The sequence below is a fragment of the Vigna umbellata genome, chromosome 5 (genome assembly GCF_029865625.1).
Source record: "Vigna umbellata cultivar VRB3 chromosome 5, Vumbellata_1.0, whole genome shotgun sequence".
NCBI lineage: Eukaryota > Viridiplantae > Streptophyta > Magnoliopsida > Fabales > Fabaceae > Vigna > Vigna umbellata.
This window is the reverse complement of record NC_142169.1, coordinates 35304424-35329993: the sequence shown is the minus strand read 5'-3', so window position 1 is coordinate 35329993 and position 25570 is coordinate 35304424. Positions and strand designations below refer to the sequence as shown.

Below are 25570 nucleotides of genomic sequence, written 5' to 3'. Positions count from 1 at the left end.
GCATGATAGCAATGTCTGAGATGTTTCCATTCCCACAAAGCTGTCGTGATATAAAAATCGGTCATGTCTCCCTCACATCATCCACTATGCAACTTTTAATCTGCATTCTTACATTAAAGGGTCTAACTGTATAATAAATGAAATTAAATTAAATGACTATCAATTTCTTTACCTTCCGTAAAAAATTACTGCAAACCTCTCTCCCATAACTAAACACTGACGAAATATTGGTATGGAAGCATGTCTGTCTCATCTGCATCTGTACATTTTAGTAGCCAGTTCTGTGATTGTGCTTAGGGAACATACTTAAATGGCTCTTATGAATGGCCTTTCTTTTGCTAAAGCAACACACCTCCCTGCTGCTTCGTCTGGGATGAATCAACTGTGGCTTTTAAATTTACATCAACCATGTGTTCCCGTTTTGTAGAATGAAGTGTTTCTATACCCAGCAAGGCAGCAGCAATCTTGCGAAATAAAGGCTGAAATTTTTGGTTCACGTAAGATATAGCACAGACATAGATGATGAATTGATATTCCAGAATGTTTTTATTGGCTACATCCTATGTAAATGTAGAAGCGAAACCATTAACAGTTTTATTCATATTGACATGATATATAAGAAAGACGTCAGAATTCAGAACCAAAGTGTTAGATTCAAGATTGCACAACAAATTACAGAATTTTATTGATAACAAGTGCGAAATTAACCAGAATTTGAAGTACAGAATTGCTGAGATAGGCTACTGCCCTAACAAGTAGTTTCCTTTGACACTGCAAAAACAACGAAAGACACATCCTCCCAACTGCTCTATTTTCGTATATCTATATTCCATGACTAACTGCCAAATACAGAAATAACTGTTCATTTCTCCAAATCCTAAACAATAAATACTGCATCAAGAGAATTACTTCCTATTAATTAATATAAAACAATAATAATTGCCACATTTAAAGAATATAATTTTTTCATACATATATATCTATCATCAATATATAAAAAGGAAACACTTTTTATAATAAATTGTTGCGTCATTTTTCAATTTAAAGTATTTTACCCTTTACCAAATATTTTTTTTTATTTGATAAGATTACAAATTAATAATCCCAAAACCTATCTACTATAAAAGCAACCACTTGCAAATGTTGAATGATTCGGAATCTGACATTTATAAAATAAACTAAACTTACTGCCTCCATCATACAACAACCGCAACAGAAGAATCTCTGATGTAGCTTGGCATGTGACTTCTATTCTTTCTTGCCTACAGTATCCTGTGAAGTTCAAATACACTACACTTTTATTGCACAAAAAGAAGTGCCTACACAACAATTTTAAATGTAATATAACTTTTACAATACAAGTAAACAAATATGAATAAATATTATGATATGAGTTTCAGAGAAATATAGCTTACAAAAGCTGAAAAAGAACATTCGATCTTCAAGGGGCATTTCTTTTTATAAGAAGTCAGTACCAGTGGTAGCCAGACATTTAGATTATCAAGAAATATGTCAAGAATCTAGCATAAAAAAGGGAAAGGGAAATGGATAGTTTTAAATGCAAAATAAATTTATAAAAATAATTTTTCATTTTAAATTACATCGTATGAGAGTAAATTAATGAGATGACTACTGACTAGTACAAACAAGTTTCATCAAAAGATGGCAGAATTTTATGATGATTTTCATTTTAAATTTACTTTGTATGATAAGTCGATGGCTATTGCTAAAATAAACGATTAAGCTATTCTAAAAAAATATACAACAGTTCAAACCTCGACAATAATTTTACAATCACTAATACAAACTCTTCTTCCTAATCACTTCACTGCTCAAACCTGATGATATGGAGTACCGTGCGGATAAACTAGGAAGCAACTAGTACAATTCCTCACTGAAACTATTATTGTTTTCTACTATTACACTTTGCAATCATAAAATTTATGCAGTTAAAACTCCAGAGACAACATACACAGGATTAATTAGTAGAAAATGCATCTGGAGCGCATTGCAAAATATGATATCTACCTCCGATCCTTCCGATTACGTCCTAATCGTGCGCGACGGTGCTTATTTCCCAAACCTAAAAATCACAATAAATCACAAATCTATAACATGAACTTTCCACCTTTATCCTCAATGAAAAACAAAACAATAACAAAAATGGCCCAAACAACATAATCAAAATGGCAACAATACTCTAGTTCCGGATCAGGTTTATCTACGTAAAATCACACGAAACATATCTAACGAAAAAGTAATGGAAAGCCTTTATGTAATGGTGCGATGGGATTAAACAAAAGCTCAACGCACATAACCAAAACCAAACATGATCGAAAAGGATTAGTCAAACTGAAATTGGCAATCTATCAACGAAATTTCGAACAATAAAAGATTAGAAAGAAGAGAACGGTGAAATAAAGAACTGGTAGTCAGTGTCAAATTACCAAAACATGATGCGAGTAATTATGCCGGTTTTGCCACCTATCGATCACCTATGAAACGGTACTTTGGAAGACATTTTCTAATTCTCATTCATATGCATGATCAACGACAACACAATAACAAAATCACATGATGGAACAGTACTATTGGAACGAAAAGCCGTATTCAGTGGCAAATACCTAACAGGTTTCAAGTTTGAATAGGAGAGGAAAAGGAAGGAGAATTAACAAAAGCCACTTTAAAAAACCAGATCTCTTACATTATTATCACTTATATACGGGCAAAAGCAAAATATATTAATTAAAAAGGTGGATTTACACTCTTCGTTAATACAAATAAACTATATCATTCTATCAACTTAATTAAACATCGATGTTCAGCTGAAATGGAGAACAGAGGGCAACTGCTACCTAAGAATTAGGGGGAGATAGAATCATGCATAAATGCTTAAGCAAAAAAATTATTGGTATAATCACTAATGTACAAAATCCAGTGAAACCTCTATACTATTTCTGTTACACTATTAAGTGAGAGGGCTTCTCCCTCCACCTCCACCACTTTTTCCCTACACCTTCACATTCCGTAAATACCCCTATCTTTATCTTTATCTAGCTTTATATTATATTATATTATATTATGTATTCATTTCATTAGGACTATGTATTTCATATTTTTATTTTGAAGGAACATTTTACTCTATGAATTATTTTTTAACTGATTTTCACAATCATAACATTTTCTCATGCTTCCATCACAACATAAAGATTTGATATAACTCATTAATCGCAAAATCTCAATAACTCGTAATGTCTTGTAGACCGTCTTCAAATATAAAAAAATAAACCTCTCAACCTTTCCAAAGTCCAAGTCCAACTGAAAAAGTTAATCATGTAGACATCACGCCAATCATCTTAAGCAAGGGAAACCTATATTTGTTTGTTTTACCGGTCGAATCCATCTGGAAAACAATATTAAATGCATTTAGCAATTTCACTGCATCAAAATGTGTCCAAAAAAAGTCACTACCAATCTCAAATTCGTCAACACAACTACTCCAATGAATGTAGTTATTACAATTAACATATCATCATAAGCTACTACAATTTAGTTCTCAACCCTCTATCAATTATCGTTTGTAAGTATACCTTGCATTATAAATTTGTTTAATAATGTTGACATTACGATCATTATTTTCTTTCAGAATTAATAAAATATTGACAGGTGTAACTTGAATCTTAGTCATATCAACCAGTAATGACTTTTCATTCGGATTTAATATGTCAGCATAAAAGTGATTAACTAAAGTTTCAGTCAAATCATGATTGTGATATCTAAACATGACCTTCAAGAACTATATGTCCCAATTAGAAGATGATTTATCCATTAACCTAAAATGACACTCACATTTTCGAGCACTGTATACACTAGACTGCATATCAAGTTTGTATTTCATATACTTCTCACATCGTTCACATTCAAGCAAGATGAATTCATATCCAAAGAAATAATAGCTTTGTTGATCTTTATGTAAACACGACAAATCCTAGATGACATGCAATATTTCTCATCCATTGATCACGAGAAAAAATATTTCATTCATAATAAAATTTAAACCATATCCATCTATAACATAATATTCCTATCTCAATATCTAACATAAAAAATATAAAAAAATTTAATAAAAAAACATCTAAATAACTTTTAAACACTAAAATTTTACATAATTAACCATCTATTTATTGTAAATTAAAATTAATAAATAATTTATTCTAATATAAATAAATAAATAAAAAATAGTTCGAGAGCCGGATTTCAAAATCCTTGAAGGCCTCGATTTGTGTATATCATTCACATAAGCTAAGCAGAAACACTACTCGTGCACCACCACCGCGACCACTGCACCAACATCGCCAGTGTCTGCTCCCTCTCCACACACAACTCGGAACCACAAACAGAGGACTCCAGTACTATATAATCACTCCAAATTTAAAGAATAATGGTCCACAAACACCACAGGAAAAGAAAAGAGATTAGTAAATGTGAAAAAGATAAAAGCTAGATGGTATAGATATAACCGGAGCGATAAAAGAAGGATATAAAAAATTAGCGCGCAATAAATATCATTTAACTACCTCATTTAATAGAGATATTTACAGAATGTGGAGGTGTAGAGAGAAAGTGGTGGAGTGCAGGAAGAAGCCCTCTCTCCCTCGTCATCGAACCAGTGACTTCTAGCCTCTTCCTGGACGACGCTGGACTTAGTTTGCCTGTGGACCCTCTTTTTACCCTCCTCGATGATTAGGTTTTCGGGTAGAGATCCCGCGAAATGGAGAGCGGGTTCTGGAGGGTGACGTAGGCCTTTTTGTAATCGGGTTTGGCGATGAACAACCCGCCCCGTTTCTTCTTCTTGCCCTCCATGTTCAGCGTCTGAACCTTCTCGATCTGGAAGCCGTAGAGGGATTCAAGAACGCGCTTGATCTCGATCTTGGAGGCCGAAGGAATAGTCTTGATCGCGATTTCCCGAATGTTGGTGAAGCTGTTCGGCATCAAAAGCTTTATCGGTAGGTTTGCCAACTGCACCACCCTTCTTCCCATTCTACTTCCCATTCTACTTCCCATGCTCGCTCTCAATTTCTCACGACACAACCTTCGCAAAGCTTTTCCCTCTCCTTCTTTGCCTTCAAATCTAATACTAAGCTGTACATATTCATTTCCTTATTGGGCCCAAACCTGTTTTCCTTCCTCACCTCCATATTTTCCTCTGCACCCCCCATTTTTCATCTATTTCTTTTATAATTAGTTCATTAGTCATTTTGGATCCAAATGGTGTTATTTTAAAACTTAATGATATATTTATCGTGCAATTTGATTAAAAAATATTATTTATTTTAATGGAATAAGCACTTTCGGTCAGAAGTATTGGCCCCTCTATTCAGCCCACTAAATTTGAGTTTTGGATTAAAAACAGGGACAGTTAAAAGGAATCCAAATTGGAATCTGGTGCTGACAAAAACACTTGGATTCTTCCCTTTGGCATATTTCTCAAAAGAAAAAAAAAAAGACACTTAAATAAAATGAGAAAAAGAAAGTAGAAAATCCGAGAGAATCTTCGGAGTTCTGACAACCTGGGAGAAATAACCATATTAAAAAAACGAAAATAATTACCATTAACTGAAAGACGTGATAAAATAAATACTGAAACCTATCACTTTACCCTGAGTCGTGTCTTCCCCTGTGTTTCAGATTTTACTCAGCCGCCATGTGCGGAATCCTTGCAGTGTTGGGTTGCGTCGACAACTCTCAGGCCAAGCGCGCTCGCATCATCGAATTGTCTCGCAGGTCGCGCGCATTTCTTTATCTTTCTCTTCTTCCATTGTTTCTCGGAACACGAATTTTCGTTTTTATTATATTCATGCTACTAATCGTTTTTGCTTTCACTTTATGTAGCAAAACAAAAAGAGAAACCTTTTCTTTTTGGTCCTGCTTCATTAAATTATATGTTACTGCTTTAGAAGGATTTCTTAATGTTTGACTATGTTTGTTTTGTTAATTAGAGGAGTTTCTTAAGCAATAGAGAATATCTCTCTCATTTTTTCTGATTTGTGTGTGGTTGTGATGGATATGAAAAATGTAGGTTGCGGCATAGAGGTCCTGATTGGAGTGGCATACATTGCCATGATGATTGTTACCTTGCTCATCAAAGGCTTGCTATTGTTGATCCTACTTCAGGGGATCAACCTTTGTACAACGAAGACAAGACTGTTATTGTCACCGTATGTGTCTTTGTGCCATTATAAAAGATATGTGCATTTTTCAGGAATATTCATTTCACTAAAAGATGCATTGCTTTTGTTTTCTGGATAGTGTTATAGGGGACGCACTTACATGATTTTTATTTTGCTTTCTTATCCTCATACCACATATTATTGAAACTACGCCATTAGGTAAATGGGGAGATATACAACCACAAACAATTGAGACAGAAACTGAGTTCTCATAAATTTCGAACTGGTAGTGATTGTGAAGTGATTGCCCATCTTGTAAGTGTTTTAGAATCAGCTACATTTGATGCGCAGTCTATCATTAGCCCATAAGTTATGAATCTTTGTTTTTGTTGTAATTATGATGCCAGTATGAAGAGTATGGGGAGGAATTTGTTAACATGCTGGATGGGATGTTCGCCTTTATTCTTCTTGATACTCGAGATAAAAGTTTTATTGCTGCTCGTGATGCTATTGGCATTACCCCTCTTTATTTGGGCTGGGGTCTTGATGGTATGTGGCTTTACCTTCTGCTTGTTATGACTTTCTTACATTTTCGGTTCAATCTGGATGTTGCTTAACCTCTCAAATAATGCTAGCTATGGTTGAATTTAAGTAAATCCAAGCGAAGCCTGATGTGGATATGTTAACTATTTTTAAATAAAGTGGGATAAATGCATTATGTAAGCCATCCCAGTCGCTCCAAATCTCCTACAACTGAATACCCGGCTTTAGTAACTCCTGCAGAATCTGAGTTTCAACTCAGTACATTTTTTTATGTAGTTTTATCTATACATGTGCTTTCTTATGGTATAAATAACACGAAATTTAATGTTGTTTGCCCTCATTTGTACTTGGATTTTTTCACTCACGTGAAGTACTAAAAGTTGATCCCGTTGTGGTAATTTCAATAAATTATGGCTAAATTCTTTTTTTCAAATTTCTTTATACCTTAATATGACTTCATCCTTTGCTTCTTACATTTTGGAACATATTCTAGTTTTTCAAAGGCGAGTAAAAGAAGCGTCTTTTTCTCTCCTGCCCATAATCATTTTTGGGTAGAAAATTTATATTGCCTTATTTACTTGGATATACATGTCTTATTTGCTGTAACTTGGCATGACTGTTCTTTTCTTTTTTTAATCCCACGAACGGATTAAATGTTATTATGGAAGGACTGGTTTATTTGCAGGATCAACATGGTTTGCATCTGAAATGAAAGCTCTGAGTGATGATTGTGAGAGATTCATGTCATTTCCTCCAGGGCATATATATTCCAGCAAACAAGGTATCAATAATCTCATTTATTTCTTCTCTGTTTATGATTCATGTAATTCCCATATTTTTACATGCAGATATTGTACCACTAGTAAATGCTGTTAAAACTTGTTATATTTGCAGGAGGATTAAGAAGGTGGTACAATCCACCATGGTTTTCGGAGATTGTTCCATCAACTCCCTATGATCCAATACTTTTGCGTGAGACCTTCGAGAGGGTAAGCTATTATTGTGAATCATGGTATTTATCTCCCCCATTTCTGAAAACTCAATTTTACTGCATTTGCTTGAAAAATGGTTTGAACTTTAGGTGATCAAATTCATCCTTTCTCTGTGGAACTTCCTTTGGTGTAATGGAGTCACATACTAACTGATGGCATGGTTGACTATAATAACATCTTATTTTAGCGCTTTGTTTGGTTTCGCGGTATATCATGCAGGCTGTGGTTAAGAGAATGATGACTGATGTACCCTTTGGAGTTCTTTTGTCCGGAGGATTGGATTCATCACTTGTTGCCTCTGTGGTCAATCGATATTTAGCGGAATCAGAGGCGGCTCGTCAATGGGGATCACAGTTGCATACTTTCTGCATTGGTTTAAAGGTTAGAATGAGTTGCGTTATGCTTCTTCAACGAAAGGAAGCTAGTGTACCAGCTTTCATGTTCTTCATGATCTGACTTTTCCTTCATGCAGGGCTCTCCGGACTTGAAAGCTGCAAAAGAGGTAGCAGATTATCTTGGTACTCGTCACCATGAACTTTATTTCACGGTTCAGGTGATCATCTGTCACAATATATTAATTTTAATTTTTTTCTAATGAGTTTTCTATTGCACTCAGAAGCAATCTTGTATATTGCTGTATCAGGAAGGTATAGATGCACTTGAAGAAGTCATTTACCATATTGAAACATATGACGTAACGACTATCAGAGCAAGTACTCCAATGTTTCTTATGTCCAGGAAAATTAAAGCCTTGGGAGTGAAAATGGTTCTTTCTGGAGAAGGTTCAGATGAAATATTTGGAGGTTACCTGTATTTTCATAAGGCACCTAACAAGAAAGAGCTTCACGAAGAAACTTGTCGAAAAGTAATGTGTAATAATTTTTATGTAATTCTGTTTGATTTAATTTATTTTACGAAGTTTTATGAGCTTGAATATATATTTTCTCCCTTTTTCTCTTTTTCCTTAATGCATTACTTGTTTATTCAATTTTTAGTAGCTTTAATGATTTGACAGATTAAAGCTCTTCATCTTTATGACTGCCTGAGAGCCAATAAGTCAACTGCAGCATGGGGAGTAGAGGCCCGTGTACCATTCTTGGATAAAGAATTTATCGAAGTAGCAATGAGTATGGATCCGGAGTGGAAAATGGTATTTTACATTTACGTTTTTCTGTTTTCATCTTCGTATGTTGCATAACTGTTCTATCTATCCCATCTTATGATTGGGTTGCTTGCACGTGCATTTAGTGGTGGATCTTCAGAACTTGGTTACTTAAACCTTTTTCATTTCTGTACAATTTTTTTTAATTATAAAAAATATTTTTCAGGTGGTGTTCTAGACATGAAATTTTCCATTCCTAACTTATTTTCTTGTAAATCTCCAGGAATATAATTCCTTATACAATACTTAGAAATAATATATTACAGTTAATCATTATGAAAAAGTTTGTTTTCACCTATGAAGCTAAGAGTTTTATTTCCACTTATCCGCAAATAATTCTAGAGATTTTGTTTATACCACTCTTCTAACAGATGCAGGAATTTGCTCATAATTTTTTTAGTAATGTTAGTTTTTTCAAGTTCTGCCATCGTCTGCAGTGTTGATTTGGATTGCGTACCTTACGGTTAAACAAATTTAAAGGCCATTTTAACTTCTTCCCTTTAGTTTAAATGTTCAAGTTTGTTTTTTATGGATATCTTGATTTTACGGCTTTAAGAAGTTGTTTTGGTTGATTTTGCAATCTTTTAATAAGTTCATCTGGTTGACTTCACTTTCAATCACTTTACGAAACTCATGACAAATTTGCACAGATAAGGCGTGATCTTGGAAGGATAGAGAAGTGGGTATTACGCAATGCATTTGATGATGAAAAGAATCCATATTTACCAAAGGTTTGTATCAACTACTGCATCATGCTTATTCTCGTGTCTTGCAGGGTTTCAATAGTAATTCTGTTTTGTTTTGTCTTTTTTTTTTAGCACATATTGTACAGGCAGAAGGAACAGTTCAGTGACGGGGTTGGTTACAGTTGGATTGATGCCTTGAAGGATCACGCTGATAAACAAGTAGGTTTTAACTTGTGATGTTGAAATTTTTTGATGTAATATAGTTCTAATAAACCGTCTCTTGATAAAATGGTCAGGTCCCAGATGCAACAATGCTTGCTGCCAGTTTTATTTACCCTGAAAACACTCCTACCACCAAAGAAGGATACCTCTACAGGACAATTTTTGAGAAGTTCTTTCCGAAGGTGAATTCTATAGTTCTGTTTTGAACAACTACAATTTGAGTCTAACTTTTGTACACATTATTAACCAATTAAAAACCATGAAAAAGTATGACTTTTAAATGAACTGTTGTAGATGTCAATAAACTTATCATACATACCAACATTTAATTAAATGATAGTTGACAAAATCTTTACGCTATGTGTTGTATCATCAGAACCTTGACCCTGATGCAAGTAAAGAACCTTGCCTTCTAATATGCACGCATTGCTTTACTTGTTTACAAATTCAAATCTTTCTAAACCTGATTCTGATAATGTTTAACCATTTTAACAGAATGCAGCAAGGGCAACAGTTCCAGGGGGTCCTAGTGTGGCATGCAGTACTGCAAAAGCTGTGGAATGGGATGCGGCATGGTCTAAAAATCTTGACCCTTCTGGTCGTGCCGCGCTTGGTGTTCATGAAGCTTCATATGATGCAGTGGATACCAAAGTTCACAAACCCAAAAATGGACCACTTTAGAAGGTCCATAGTTGATTGTCAACAAAAAAAGTGTACGCAATAACTGTCAAGTCAAGGTGGAATTTAAATTCAAGTAGATGAAACTAATGAATGGCGGGGTTGTTTTTATTTGTAGGTTAAATTAATATGTAGGTCTTAAACTATTTGTTGTTTTTTTCTTAAATAATTATCTATGTTTAAAAGTTTTTAATCTGTAATTGAACCTTTTCATTACATTTCGATTAAAATTTTGTTGTATAAAAGACGCAACTGATTTTTTTTTTAATTAGCTCAGACATTAGTATTTTTAAGAAAAAACAACTGAGGCCTCTTTGAAAATGATTAAATATCTAGGATCTTACAAATTACTTTAGCCTTTATTTTTTACTGCATTTTCACAAAGTTTTAGAACTCTCCGGCAGAGTAATATATTCATGCTGATATACCTATAAAAATATCATCTTTTCTTCGGCATTTACATGGGACAAAAGGTCCACATCATCGAGTTCTTTCTCGTCTTTTTGACATCTGCTTAAAGACAAAAACTTGAAAATTTGCTCCATCTTATATTCTGAACAAAATTGGTAAACTTTTTTTTCATGTAGGAACTCCATATATACATGTTTGGTAATATTTACATATAGGTTAGTGCTTAGTCAGAAAATATGTTGATACATAAAATGTCTCCATCACATCGTAATATGAACTTCGCATTGCTCACTTCACAACACTACAGGCCAGAGGGAAAGTGACCATTCAATGAAATGCCAAGTGCAAACCATTTGATTCGACCAGATTCCAGGTAAATATTCACCATCGGCAGATCCCAGGTGCTTCTGTTCTGCTCATTGCTAGCACTTCCTCATATTTTGAAGCATATACAAAGCCCCATAACTGCATGAATGTCACAGACCAATTAACTTTCCCATTTCCAAATAAGTAAACTTTGATAAAAGTACACTCTTTGCAGTTAAACCAATTACAATTTAACTTTTACCTCGATAATGTTTTAATACAGAATTTCATTAGACAATTACCAAAATACATTTTCAATTCTGACAAGAGAACAATACGAAATAGAACTGCATCTAAATTTTGTTCGTATAAGGTCATCATCGTTTCAGCAGTCATTTCACAATGTTTTAATTTACTTTTTATGGATCCCACTGTGTGATATCATTCTTGAAACCTTCTTGCAACTTTTAGTTCGATATAAAAGTCTTTACAAGACCTTTATTTAATTGTTGGCAGAAATAAATGTTCTTAAGACATAAATGTTTCTTTATTCTTGTGATGTAGAGTATTTAATGTCATGTCAGTATAATCCATCAGAGAGATCCTAAAGATTGAAGTATTAAACTTATGACCTAGGGAATGTCCTCTGCAGTGGAAATACCCTAAATGGTTCACAAGTAGCTAGCATAAAACAAAGGTTGTAGGGGTGGGGGTGTGTGCAATGAGAAGCAAAGGGGGGAACTTTGTGTGCACCTCTACTTCCTTCACTTCAAAATCTTCAGAATTTGCAAGGCAAGGATTCCCATAAGTTTCTGAGACTGAACTTGAACCATTCAATCTTCAAGTAAGAAGAGATTATAAAAACAAAACTCAGGCTCATGATGTTTGACTGAAAGCAGGCTAGCACAGATTCAGAAAAGATTGTACAATGAAAAGTACAGAGCTCTTACAGATCACCATCCAGATAAAGTGCAAAATGACCTCCTCCACCAATTGCTAAATAGTCAGTGTTGCAAAGTGTGAAATAGCGATTGACTCCTGCAAATATTGTGGTCAATTCAGTAAAGCATGTGAAGAGAATTTCACAGCAAACCAGATATTCACTCTATGCAACCATGTCATTTGCTGAGCAACTTTAGCAGTATAGCCTCACTTTTCTTTTGCACAGCAAAACTCAAATAAAGCCTCTAGCAGGTGCTAAATCTTACAAACAAAATTACACCGTTATAACATTTTCTTCCTTCAATTTTCCAATATTCTACTTGGCCAACTATTAATACCAGAAAATTCATCATTTTTTAATGATTCATAGATATCAGATGAATAGGAAAGTATCATGTGTAAAATAAAATCTCATTGGCAAGTTAATCAGTTAACGTAGCAGACAAAATTATGGCATAAATAAAAGAAAAGAAAATCAAGCATCCCTCAAAGGGAATTGACTCTGGTAATAATGGATATCATGTAGATACCTGTTGGGCGATATATGACAGGGTGACCAGAGATATTTGTGAAAACAAATGTATTGTTTGTTCCCTGTACAAAATCTTTTTCAAATCAATAAAACAAGTAGCACAATTGCAGTCAATCTATCAAATAACCAATAAAATAAAATGACTTTTGGTATGACCTGGTATTTTTTCTTGCTAGATGATCTGAGAGGTGCTTCAACAATGCTGCCAAATACTGCTCCTCTTTTATCTCCAACAATCTAGAATGGAATTTATGACAATAAGAACTAATCCTTGATAGGAAAAAAGTAGCTCTCCTAAATTACTAAAGAACAGAATAATGCATATAACAATTTCAACTCGGTACAGATTATAAGAATAATGCATATAGCAAGATAATTACTAGGATGTGGCAGTACAATTTGCCAACATAAAATTGTTTAACCATTAATCTTGTAAATCTGGGACAACATTTGGACACCTTAAGCTATTGCATGCTATTATTGTTAACTACAGCATATAAACTATTTACATAATATTCAAGCACCATTTAGCATTTGACCTCTACTAATTTTCTAATGTAGATTAGAGACAGATAAATACATGCTTAAAAGTAACACAGCTGATGAATAACTAAGCTGTACCAGCAAACTCAATCCAGGCCAAATCATGCTTCTCCGGTAAAGAGTGGAAAGTGATATACCATGCCTCCAAGTGCTGCAAACAATGTATAGAAGTTACAACATTGACAGTACTCCAAATAATAACAATAATAACAGTAATAAATTTATCTATAGCAGGAACAAAAACTTCAGAACAGAATACACGAAATCTTGTGTCAGCCAATGACCCTTGATGCACTGGTATTACATACCTGTATAACAACAACCATTTCCTTCCGTGAATAAGCGGTGGAAGAGAAACATACAGAACATTCCTCATACTATCCGAAAGGAGAACCGAAGGTTCAGAAATTTCAGGAAGATCATCCAAAGGCACAGTCACAGACTCTTGCACAGGTTCAATACGCCTCATCTCAACAACACCAGAAACCTTAGAGCCACTCCCGTCGTCCAATTTCATTTCAAGGTTATCTCTGCGATCATGATAGCGAAATCCACCAATTTTGCGAATGGCTCTGCCAAGTGATTGCTTGCTTTTGGAAAACAAACTTTTCCTCCCAACATTTTCCTTCAGCAACGAGTCTGGTAAAGGGTTGTGATCAGGTGCAGCACCTTTGCGATCATCACTCTGCGCGTGCGAGTTTGCATTATCTCCAGGGTCAGAGGAAGACAAAAAAGAATAGAGAAACGCAGTGAAGGATGAAGTATCTGGCCCATCAGCTAAACCAGGGTTAACCTCTTCATCATTCTCTGATCCACCTACTTCTCCCTGAGACGAAACAAAATGCACACCTAAACTTTACTTTGAAGCAAACACGAAGAAGCTTACTTTAAAAAAGGAGTGAGAAAAAATAAATCAAAATAAGAGGAAATCCTAAGGAAAAGATTAAAACTTAATAAGGTAAATACAGAAATAGTGCTGAGAGACGAGACATGAAGACAACAGTGGTGAAGAAAGAGAGAAAACTTACGGAAGGAGGTGTGGGTGTTGGAGTGGGTGGAGGGCGCTTGGAGGGTTTGGGAGCGTCGGGGTCCGAGATGGGGTTGAGAAGGACAGAAACAAAGTGGGTTGCTTTGTTGCGTAAAGATTGCCTTTTTCCCATTTTTACTTACGGAACTCGAATCCTGGTATTTTCAGAAACATGGGATCTTGTCCTTGTTTCTACGGCACATTTGAGAACAAGATCTAGGTGGTGTATTTGTTGGTTTTCATATTTTCGTGTCACCGAACGAACTATGCAGATGCTGACCCCAAAAGCCATACAGCTTAACTTGGTCATCACGCCGCCATGACCAAATCTAAATCGTTACTTTTTTACCTATAATTTAAATACTTTTGAGGAATCTTTAACAAAACGACTCCATGACCCAAAGGAAAAGGCGCTGGTCTACGGAACCAGAGATTCTGCGTTCGATCCCCAGTGGATTCGTACGTAACAGTTTAATCATTTTGGTATAGTAAGGGTTAAATTTGAACCTTGATGGATAAATTTCTTCTAAATTGTATTTTTGTGATTAAAAATGACAGTTAATTAGTTTAAGGACCGAATTTTTATTTTTTTAACTTTTTTAAACTTGACTAGTCAACATGATTCCTTTTTTAATATTTTTCCTAAAAATATCTTCACATGGGAAAATAAGATTATTTTTTAGTAAATACCTAATTTAATATTTGAGAAAATGAAAACAAAGTTTAATACATGGTGAAGGTGATAAGCCATTTTATGATTTACTGATTCCGAAGTTTCGTAGAAGAGGAGATTTTGAAAAAGAAAGAAACAACCTCTGTAGATTTCACTTAATGTTTACCAAGATATTTTGAATCATTCAATAACGAAAGTTGACATTATAAGAATAAGACAAATTTCTTATTCAACGGACAATGATATTAGTGTAGGTAATAACTCTTAAATGTGAAAAAAAAAACGGATTGCCCAATACAATGAGGACTTCAAGTTTTGTATGAACGAATTTTTAACAAGATTTCAAGAGGAATATAAGAACTTAAATACATACCATAAATTATTCAATTACTTATTTATATGAAATTTATTCATAAACCACCAAATAATGATTATTCACTCACTGGATATAAAATCTTAAGTAACTCATAGCATTTAAATGTAAATGAACTTTCTGTTAAAAATTTCATTGTATGAGACGATATTCGAAAACTTATCAGTGCATCAAATGAGTATGTATAAAGCTTTGATACACAGTATTTGTATCTATTGTCTCTAATTTTCTCGAATTTTTTTTCTTTCATTTCTACCATACTCTTTAAATCACCCGTATCCCTAATCAGATTATGCAAACCATCCATTTCCATTATTCAATTTTAAAAATACAGCTAGGAAGATTATTCCACTCACAAGTCTACGTTGGACAACAGCATGGAATATCTTTCTTTTACTCAACAAAGCATGACATAAGTGATGTTTTCCTAACAAGTTTAAGACAAATGAACACTAAAACCTCGTCCAAGTGTGGCTGATTCCCTCTTTCATCGTTCAAATGTAAAGTAAGGTTTTTGCGATGTTCATGGACAGTTGAACCTACAACACTGATAATCGACCACACTGACGCTTCTACTGAAAAACATGCGAGTTCAGACATACTTTAAGAATGCCTACCTCAAAAAGGATAAGTTAAAAAGTAAAATGCTAACAACACACATTTAATACTTTTTATCTGCTTTCTTTTATTGGCAAAAATTCATGTGAGTCTTGCTAGCTTGTTAAAGAGATCCGCATAAGTAAGACTCGCGTAAATCTCAACCAATAGAAAGTGTCAGACAAAAAAGTATCAAGAGACTATATCGCTAATAGTTTTGAAGCTTAAAATAACTTAAACCAAGCTTATGCTGCTCTCTCCACCAGGGGGTTTCCGAGCACCTCGCACAGGATCTTTGATTTCTGCCTTTCCATCAGCAAATATGTCACTGCCAGTCATTTCTCTGAGCTTAGCCCTGCTAAGAGGCTTTTCTGCTGAACCTGGAGGCACATCTCCTTGGAAAATATTATTGCCTGTCAGCTCCGCAAACTTCTGGTTATGTATCTTCTTTGATGTCTTCTCAACAGGTGCCTCTCCAAACAAGATATTACTTTGGCCACCTGCAGGCTACAATTTAAAAAAGCCGAAGTTAAAATGAAAAGTTGATCTCAATAACCACGTGCACTAGGATATTAGATCTTATTTCAGAAAAAAAGAAAGATTTTGCCATTATTGAATTCTATAGTGAATAATACACTGTCATGGAAAACTTTAAAGACAATGAGACAAACTGTCAACCTTTTTCAATGATGCATGTACTGTTTAACTTCAAATCAATTTTACAGGCTCATATTTTGGAAAAGAAAAATTTTAATAAACCCATCTAAATAATTTGCGTAGCTCAAGACCCGCGATTGTATTATATTTAACTCGGGTACATTCCTTGAATAATATCTTAAATAAATTTCTTCCCAAACTAAAAGGCCATAATTGATCTACATTTGAATTTTGCATTTTAGGAGAGTGTAATAAGTTATATGTTGGAGAACTGTCAAAGGTCAAAATTCATCGCCACGAAGGGCACAGGCCTACAAATAGCACAGAAGCTTTAGATCAATCCACGTTGATAACCAGCTTAAAAGAGGGAATTATGCAGTAACACAGTTCATTAGCCAATCATCTAGTATACAATGATAGATAGCGACTATTTCTCGCCTAGAAGATACTTACATTGGAAACTTTCACTGATGTTCGCACATTTCTGGGAAGAGGCTCTCCCATGTCTCTACTTTCCTTGGATTCCATAGTGCGTGCAGCCGCCACTGATCGCGGCACAATTTCAGGAGGGGGGCCGAATATGTCATTTCCAGTGAGCTCCTTGGTCTTGGCATTTGATGTTTGCTTCTTACTCTTCGAGTCCGAATCACTTTGCATTGTCCCACTCAGTTCACGTTGTTTCGCTACCTCAGGGATTGAGGTAGGCTTCTTGGGAGAAATGCTCTCTTCAGTGCTGAATGATATCTGACTAATTCCATTCATCGCTTGCTGAGATGCAATGCAATCACAGAGAAAACAAATCAAAGCAAGAACATTGCGGTCGGAATGGAGTTTGATTTTATGTTTTAGAAAACTCATACAGCCACATTGAACCCCAGACAAGTAAATTATCTGTAAGTATACCTGACATATGCGTATGCTTGTTCTGTTATTGGAATCTGCAGAATTGGCTTCTGATGCAGAATCTTTTCCATTGGCACCAAATATACCGCTTCCAGTCATTTCTTTCATTTTATACCCTGAGCATGGTTTGCTGAGAGTGACAAATGGAAACACATGTTCAACAAGGCATTATATTTAAAGAGTTAATTAGCAAAAAAGCCTTGAATGTATTACACGTAAAATAAACAGTAGATCCTGAAAAAATATATACTGCAGCACACATGTATATGAAAACCACTTTCTACTCGGATTCTATTTGAATTTTTTTTCATAAACACTTACGAGGACAAGAAAAAAAAAAAGGTTGTTGAGCTTAAATCAACTTATAAACTTAACTTTTATAAAAGCTTTTTCGACTAGATTCTCCAGAAAGCTGACATGCTTTGATTTTAGTTTACGAAAAGAATTATAATACATTTTACCATTGTTCCTATAAATTATAATACATTTTACCATTGTTCCTATAAATAAATTTATCCAAACAAAGCCTAATTAATTGCTAATCAACGCACCAAATCACGAATAAACATGGGCTTGCAACAAAAAGCGGAATGACTAATAGGATTTACTCAGTTAACTAATCAGGCTTACGACACAAAAGAAGCATTCCATTTCAGAGCAGTGGTTAAAAGCCATAACTAAATAAGTATATTAAAACGTGCGAGATACTGAACATCACAGTGTTCTCAAGCAATGATATTACCTATAAGAAAACGCAGAAGAAACTAACGAGTTTACCATAATTACGAATTAACAAACAGATCAGCACAAACAAGTTTTAAAGCAGATCGAAGAAATGAAGAAAACGAAAAAAGCACTAGCAGATCTGATATGAGTTGTGAACATAACAGATAGTAAGAAATGAACGTTGTCGTGTTGTACCTCTTGGTTAGCATCTGAGCTTCTTCGTCGGTGACCTGGTCGCCATGGAGAACCTTGCTGATTCTATCCGAAGGCTGCGATGTGAATGCAGTGAACGAGAATGTGAGTGCGAGAGAGAGAGAGAGAGAGAGAGAGAGACAGACAGAGGGAGAGAGAGAAGAGAGATGAGAGAGTGGAAAACAGTGACCTGGCGTGAGCGAGCAGCAGAGGAGGCGGTGGCGGGAGATTCCGGCGGAGGAGTTTCAGACCAAGTGAGGAGATCGGAGGTGGAGCTGTGTGGGTTTCTGACCGGAGTGCCTCTCTGCATTCTTCCGTTAGTTGTGAATCTGAGTGTCGAAGTGAGTCAGAGAGAGAGATACATACACTATGCGTTACTCAGATATTTGAATTGGAATCGAAATTGAAATGAAATGAATAGAAAATGTGTTTAAATTTAAATACAAAGGAGGACTAATCTTAAGATTTGAGAAAGTTTTTGGAGTTTGAAACACTACCGTGAAACTCGCTCCTTCCTCGTATGCCTGAGCTTGACACGTGTCCTTTGATGGACAGTATAATGTATTCCAACGTTCTCTCAGAAGAAAAAATTGGTTTACTTATAATAATTAAATATGTTATTAATTTTTAAACTTAATTTGAAACTGAATATTATTTCTATTTTAAATTTTAATATATTTTACTTTTAATTTCTAAATTTAAAAAATAAAAGGATAATTATTTTAATTTAATGAAATTAATTTTTTAAATTTATTAAATAATATTTCAGACTAATACTTAAATTATAACGTATCAAAAATAAGATAAACAACTTAAACATTGTCTTAAAATATATTTAAGTTAATTCTATTACTATAATTTTGCATATAATAAAGTAGTAGAAATTATAATATTAATTAAATTAATAAGTTAAAGTTGTCAATAATGATAGTCACACCCTATTTGTTGGGATAAAATTGTTAGAAAAAAAGTTATACAAATACTACTTTTTTATTTATTTAATTTAATAGTAAAATTTATTAAAAAATTTGGATTTAACACAAAAGCTACTTGTAATATTTCAATTTAGAATAAAAAACCTAATGTTTAATTTGTTATCATATATACAATAATCCAACTGCTATCTACATGTTAGGTAGCATTTTAATGTGATTTCATATCATTTAAATATGAATTAGTGGTAGAAATCCGTCCTACTCCTAAAAATATGTTTTTTATGGTAAAATATTCTTGTACATAAATAGCATGGTCATAATTTCTTTTACTTAGATGAAAAGAAAGAAAAAATAAAATGAGTGAAAAGAGAGACATACAAATTCTATTTTTCAAAGGTAGTTGAAAAAGCAATTCATTGCTCAAAAACTAATTTAATGAAAAGTTAAACTGAGAACGTTTAGTAAAATTAGTTTATCAGCTACTTGAAAATTGTACGTTGATAAATAAATATGTAATTAGTTATTAAATTAAAATTCAATATTAAGTAATTACATAAATCGAATAATTATAATTATAAAGTTATTTTTTATTTTAATTTTTTATAATCTAGAAAATTCTATATAAAATTAAATTCCATTTAATATTTTTGTAAAAACTTATTCTTGAGTAAAATTTAAAATACATGTTAAAAATAAATAAACATTATGTTAAAAAATAGAATAAATAAACATTATGTTAAAAAATTAATAAATAATAATACATAAGTGTTAAATAAATAACTTCACAAGTGTAAAAACAAGTCATAATTATAAATAGATTTAAACAACAGATTTTTATTATTTGTTATTATTGCTGTAAGAAGTAAGATGGTAAAACGGAAATGTTGTGTGAACAAATATTTTGTAATACTAATTGAGTAGTTTATTGGAAAAAAGTAAAAATCTATTAAAAAACCGTTATCTTATCAATCATAAATAAAATATATGTATCAAAATTTCATTTATCAATATCAAAATTACAGAAAAAAGGAATAAAAGTAACAAATTGAATAGAAGAAAAGAAAAGAAAAAATCATGTATATTTATTACAAAATATGTTGCCACAAACATTGTTACAAATGTTACAATAAAAATATAAAATAATAGTATAGTAAAACTAAGCAATCTTTATTTTATTTATTATTTTCTTTTCTTGTACATTTTATGTTTATTTTCCTTTTGTTCCAACAATACATAAAAAATCAATTGGGTGTTCACATGAAAATATAAAATAAAAGTTAATGTATGATGCATGGATGTGGAGAAGGTAGATGTCATCCATTGTCAACATTGATAATTAATGATATAAGAAATTAGTGGTAGCATGTAACTAGAGGATGCAGCTTAGTTGTTTCCTTCATGTGATGATATTAACATGTATAATAATGCATGTCACTTTATCTTTTCATGTTGCGGATAGTTGACCAACATATGTAGTTAACAATCATTTTCTTTTTTTTAAGGTCGAACAACATTTTTTTCTTATGTATGATAAAGTTAATTTCAGATGTAAGAGTTGTTTTTGACTAAATATATGTTGATTTATTAAGTCGAGATATGCATTTGATCCTAATCAAATATGGCATTCACTAACTATATTATCTATAATCAATTATAATAATTTAGAATTAATAAGTAATTGAGTCAGGTAACTTAAGTTTATACATATAAAAACTTAATAAATAATAGTATAAATAATGTATTTTATAATATATATTGATTGATACACCAAGTTGATTTGAATTAAAAATATATTTTAATACATATATAATTAAGAAAACACTAATACAAGCTTATACTTGAATTAAAAAGGTTTATTTAACGTCTTAATTTATTTATGTTGCTATATAAAAATATCATTAGGCCTTCAAATTTTCAAAACGTTAACTATTTAAAAAACCTACGGTTTTTTATTTGATCTTCATATTTTTATTTTTTTTATAATTAATTTTAAGAAAATGTTAGTTGAAGTTTTGAATGTTAGTCCATCTTAAATATCACACTTCATAATAATATCTAGCATTATTTTTATTAAAAAAAATGTATAAGAAAGGTTATAGATGTTTATTTTTAAAGATTATGATGTGTTTGGCATATGGTAGGAAGCTGCTAAAGTGTATTAATTGTGATATTAAACCTCTGCATCAACCATAAGTGGTGCTGTATAAATCAATAAGATAGCTTAGCTCTTTCCTTCTTATCATGATAGAGCTTCAATACTTGTCATTTTATATTTTAACCATAAAGTTCAAATAAAATAAAACAGTATATACTCATTTTATCTTTTCATACAGAGACACTTCACCTATTAATGTACCTAACAACTATTTTCTTCATGTATTCTTAATTTTCTTTTTCTTTTTCTGATAATGCTAAACATTATTATATTTTTCACTTCCATTTATACTTTATTTCAAACAAAAGTTATTTCTAAAGCGATAAATTTTATTGTGGTGACTTTGAGTTTTTATTTTGTTTATGTCGTTTTAAAATAAAATTATAATATAATAGTCTCTCTAATTTTTATCATTTTTCTTTGTTTTACGTAAAAACAATATTCCAAAATGTAAGAAAAAAAGCATCCAAATTTATGATTCAGAGGGAGTGAAAGAACTTTATCAAAATTTATTGAATTTTAAAAAGTCTATGTTTATACATAAGCTAAATCCTATATTATATTGACCAAAAATTAGAATATAATATAAAAAGCTAAGAAAGTTTCAAATATGAGCTCTAAATAGTGTTTAAATAAATAACTTTACTATTGATCATGCTAATTTTAGTTGCGTATAATTCCAATAAGATGGTTTTAAGGTTTATCACGTATATTTTGAAATAAATAGGAAAAAAAGTAATATTTGTTTTTCCTGTTTGATTTGGAAAGATCCTAATTAACACTAATTATTTACTATATTTAAATATTTAACTGTAAGAACATAGTAATTAACTAAGAGCAGAAATAATATAATTTAAATTAAGAACGAATATGTTATTTGTACGTAAAAATTTATAAATAAAAAAGTTAACTATTCAAAATTTAATGTGTAAAAATATATTTTTTAATTGTTTCTCTTTACCTTATTATTTCTTATATCAAAGTCCACTATGGAAATTCAAACAGAGTAAACATGCTTCATTATAATTTCTTTTGGAGATAGCTATCTTTTTTCTTTTTCTTGGAATATTTAATTTTTTTTTTGCATGAATAAAATTAAAAGTTTTGCATGTGATTTCTTTAAGACAATATATAATAAAGCTCTCTTAATCCAAAATTATAAAGGTATATGTTCAAAACATTGAACAGAGTCAGAGAAAAAAAAACCATCACTTAAAATAATTGGTTTATATTTTTAGTTTATTCAGCAATATAGTTTCCTTTATTTATTTTATATTTATCGTTGGCAATATATTATACAGGAAAATCTTCAGCATAACCAGACATCAATTAATTAATTAATTAGTACACAGTTCTTGGAGTATTAAAACAAATCATTAGGACCACCTATGTACAATTACAACATTAAGAAAATGAATTATAGTGGAAAATGAAAAAGACAAAATTCACGTTGGAGCATCCATCTTCCTCTCTGTCTAGGTCAAAAAGCCTCCAAAACTGCACCCAAAGCAAATATATCATAATCTTCGGCACTGCAGCATGCATAAACATCATGGCCATGTTTGCATCCACACTCATCCCATTTCTTGTTCATCCTCTTTCTCTTATTACTCTCCTTCTCCACAACTACTTTAATCTCCACTTGTACTTGTGGTGCCTTGAAATCAGCATCATCATCTTCATCACTTCCACTCACCAAATCCATCTTCACCCATTCCTTCAACTCCATCTTGGGTGATTCAACAATTTCCTTCCAAGGAATATCACCCTTTGCCACCACATGCGACCCCCAGATCTTGCTTTGCCTCAGCTCCAACACAACCCTTTCCTTCCTAAGGCTTTCCAACAACTCTTGGGGACACGAACAATCTAGGCTGAAGGACTCGTTCCAAAAGGGAACATGTTTCATATTTGAGGAAACTTTTTTGGTGCTGAGTTGAATTCTTTTGTCGGTCCCTGAAGGAAGATAAGCCCTAACAAATAAGTTTTTTGTGGACTTTAAGGACTGAACGTTTTGTGCTTGTATTATTCTCAGTTCACAACTGAAGGAAGAAACTTTGTGGAACTGATCCATGAAGATCAAAAACTTTAGCAAGAAAAAAGAGGGTAAGAGCTAAGGGTACAAGAGAGGCTTGTTTGTGTTTGAGTTTTCAATGTATATATGCACAGACACACACACATATATATATAGTGTAAGTGTGTGTCTGCATTTTATGTTGTGGAAAATAATGCTGGAAGTGCTTTCCAGGACTCTTCTCTTATCCTTAAACACTTTTAGATATAATATTATATAATTTATAACTGGCTAATGTATCTCAGTTGTGATTTAAATGAGTATTATAAGGCCGACTAAGATCTCAGACCAAGCATTCAAGATTGTGGTGAAGATTTTTTTTATTAAAGAAAGACCCTTCAGAATCTCGAAAGGCTAGATTTTCCATGTGTGTGGCTCTTTCCATGCAGTTGCCATGGTATTGCAGGTCTTTCCCCAAAAGTGGAAAATTATAATAAAATTTTATGATAGTGTTCTAAAGTGAGATTCAAACATGCTTGCTGAGTTGCAGCATTCAACAATTAGCAATAAACATGATCTTTATCTAACTCATTTGATGTAACAAGCTGAAATTCTGAAACTATAAAATTTTCCCACTAGTTGAAAATTGTACGGAGATATATTTACTTTGTTTTATTATAATGTTATTTTATTTTCTTCCATTGTTAATTGTTTACTGCTATATGTGCGCCACCTGGTTCAGTGCCAGTTTATTCACAGCTTAAATATGATTTTGATCTCAATGAAAATAATAAGTTTTCATTTTAATATAGATTTTCTTACATTTTATTTTTTTATTAAATTTGAAATCCTTTTTCTTATAAAATATTTGAATTTTTGTTTTAGTCTTAATAAAATATACATTTTTTTTATTTTGATTCCTCTAAATCTTTCAATCATTATTCTAAATTTAAAATAAATAAATAATATTTGTTTTACGAATTTTCAGAGCTTTTTTAGATAATGTGTGAATATTTATATTCCAAGGCTAGTATGTAATTTAAAATGACTATTTAACCTTTTTATTTAATATAAAGATAGTTAATGAGTACCATATACTATAGGGATTAAATTTGTATTTTTCAATTTAAGAGTGACAAAAAATAAATAAATTTTCTTATAGATCCAAATTAAAAACATATTTAAGCATTTATCCAAATAGGAAGGATGTTTTTAGGTTGATAATAATAGCTGGAAATAAGAAAATAAAATCTGGTCCATATCGTTGAAATTTCCATTATAACGAGGTCACTATAGTTCAAACAATTCAAATTGCAATAGCTGTGAATGGTCTGAATCAATAAATTATTTTTACAATTACTTTATCCTTTCTAATAGTAAAATCTACTACAATTATTTTTGCGATAGCTTTACAATGTTTAAAACACGGTCAAATGTAGCTCTCTTCTAGTAAAGATTTGAACCTTAATTCTTGATATTGTTATAAACTAGTTCCCCTTCCACAGTACTCAACTTTTATATGTAGGACCATATACTTTATTAACTCAAAATAAATATGAATTGAAAATTATTCCTTAATGCGAAGTTATATAATTAATATGATACTCATGCCCCTTTAATATGTCCACACAAGTGACAACTCGGAAAGACGTTATTTTTTATTTTTTACTTTTATAGAACAAATTGGCTATTGAATTTAAGAGTTTATAGCTAAATGACAAAAGAATGGATACGATTGCATTGGGGAGGGGTCGTAAACTTGTAGCGATGAAGTAGCATCTCCATTACAGAGAATGAGTATGCAAGCACTATGTTCGCGTCGCGATTGGTTTACTTGTCGATGTATGTCAAATAGAATGTATAGTTGGAAAACATGAACAGTTGCAAAAAAATCAGTTAAATATTCTAAGTGCGCCACTGTTAATCTCAATCGTATAGTAATTGACCTTGCAAATGGGTTCATTTAAGTGAAGTTGGATGAAAATATATTTCTTTAACAATAAGCTTGTATTTTAATGACCTCAAACCGCTGAAGAACACTGTAGGAGAACAGAGATGATCGTTAGAGAGAGAGTGAAGCTTTTGTTCCGTACGGATAATAAGATCATAAAATAATCCAGTATTCATGCTT

At 32.4% G+C, this 25570-nt stretch overlaps 4 protein-coding genes, 1 long non-coding RNA gene and 1 pseudogene across 7 annotated transcripts; 1 reads left to right on the top strand and 5 right to left on the bottom strand.

Moving 5' to 3' along the window:
* Nucleotides 1-134: 134 nt before the first annotated feature.
* Nucleotides 135-3289, bottom strand: LOC148198189 (uncharacterized). 2 transcript variants are annotated; one of them, XR_015786804.1, is made up of 4 exons: nucleotides 2448-3289; nucleotides 2029-2083; nucleotides 1189-1272; nucleotides 135-479 (listed from the first exon to the last, which is right to left on the bottom strand). It is a non-coding gene; the product is annotated as an uncharacterized LOC148198189 (long non-coding RNA). The 2 variants fall into 2 exon arrangements; XR_015786803.1 differs by having other exon boundaries at nucleotides 2029-3289.
* Nucleotides 3290-4016: 727 nt separating this feature from the next.
* Nucleotides 4017-5144, bottom strand: LOC124825456 (uncharacterized; annotated as a pseudogene). The gene is made up of 2 exons (XR_015786802.1): nucleotides 4578-5144; nucleotides 4017-4412 (listed from the first exon to the last, which is right to left on the bottom strand). The product of XR_015786802.1 is annotated as an uncharacterized LOC124825456 (transcript).
* Nucleotides 5145-5603: 459 nt separating this feature from the next.
* LOC124825452 (asparagine synthetase [glutamine-hydrolyzing] 3) lies at nucleotides 5604-10653 on the top strand. The gene is made up of 14 exons (XM_047298059.2): nucleotides 5604-5784; nucleotides 6080-6218; nucleotides 6390-6485; nucleotides 6578-6719; nucleotides 7399-7494; nucleotides 7608-7702; nucleotides 7925-8086; nucleotides 8178-8258; nucleotides 8349-8570; nucleotides 8721-8855; nucleotides 9518-9598; nucleotides 9686-9772; nucleotides 9850-9957; nucleotides 10271-10653. Exons 1-14 carry the CDS (start codon nucleotides 5705-5707, stop codon nucleotides 10454-10456), a joined length of 1710 nt encoding a protein of 569 aa, XP_047154015.1. The 5' UTR covers nucleotides 5604-5704; the 3' UTR covers nucleotides 10457-10653.
* A 363-nt stretch (nucleotides 10654-11016) lies between these two features.
* On the bottom strand, nucleotides 11017-14647 carry LOC124825453 (TLD-domain containing nucleolar protein). Its single transcript, XM_047298060.2, has 8 exons — nucleotides 14216-14647; nucleotides 13496-14013; nucleotides 13266-13338; nucleotides 12801-12881; nucleotides 12643-12706; nucleotides 12121-12208; nucleotides 11924-12008; nucleotides 11017-11329 (listed from the first exon to the last, which is right to left on the bottom strand). The coding sequence occupies exons 1-8, from the start codon at nucleotides 14345-14347 to the stop codon at nucleotides 11246-11248; spliced, it is 1125 nt and encodes a 374-aa protein (XP_047154016.2). The 5' UTR covers nucleotides 14348-14647; the 3' UTR covers nucleotides 11017-11245.
* Nucleotides 14648-15708: 1061 nt separating this feature from the next.
* On the bottom strand, nucleotides 15709-18756 carry LOC124825457 (hematological/neurological-like protein). Its single transcript, XM_047298063.2, has 5 exons — nucleotides 18526-18756; nucleotides 18339-18412; nucleotides 17418-17547; nucleotides 16968-17282; nucleotides 15709-16364 (listed from the first exon to the last, which is right to left on the bottom strand). Exons 1-5 carry the CDS (start codon nucleotides 18643-18645, stop codon nucleotides 16092-16094), a joined length of 912 nt encoding a protein of 303 aa, XP_047154019.1. The 5' UTR covers nucleotides 18646-18756; the 3' UTR covers nucleotides 15709-16091.
* A 3956-nt stretch (nucleotides 18757-22712) lies between these two features.
* Nucleotides 22713-23602, bottom strand: LOC124825438 (nitric oxide synthase-interacting protein). The gene has a single exon (XM_047298043.2). The coding sequence runs from the start codon at nucleotides 23497-23499 to the stop codon at nucleotides 22906-22908; it is 594 nt and encodes a 197-aa protein (XP_047153999.1). The 5' UTR covers nucleotides 23500-23602; the 3' UTR covers nucleotides 22713-22905.
* Nucleotides 23603-25570: the final 1968 nt, after the last annotated feature.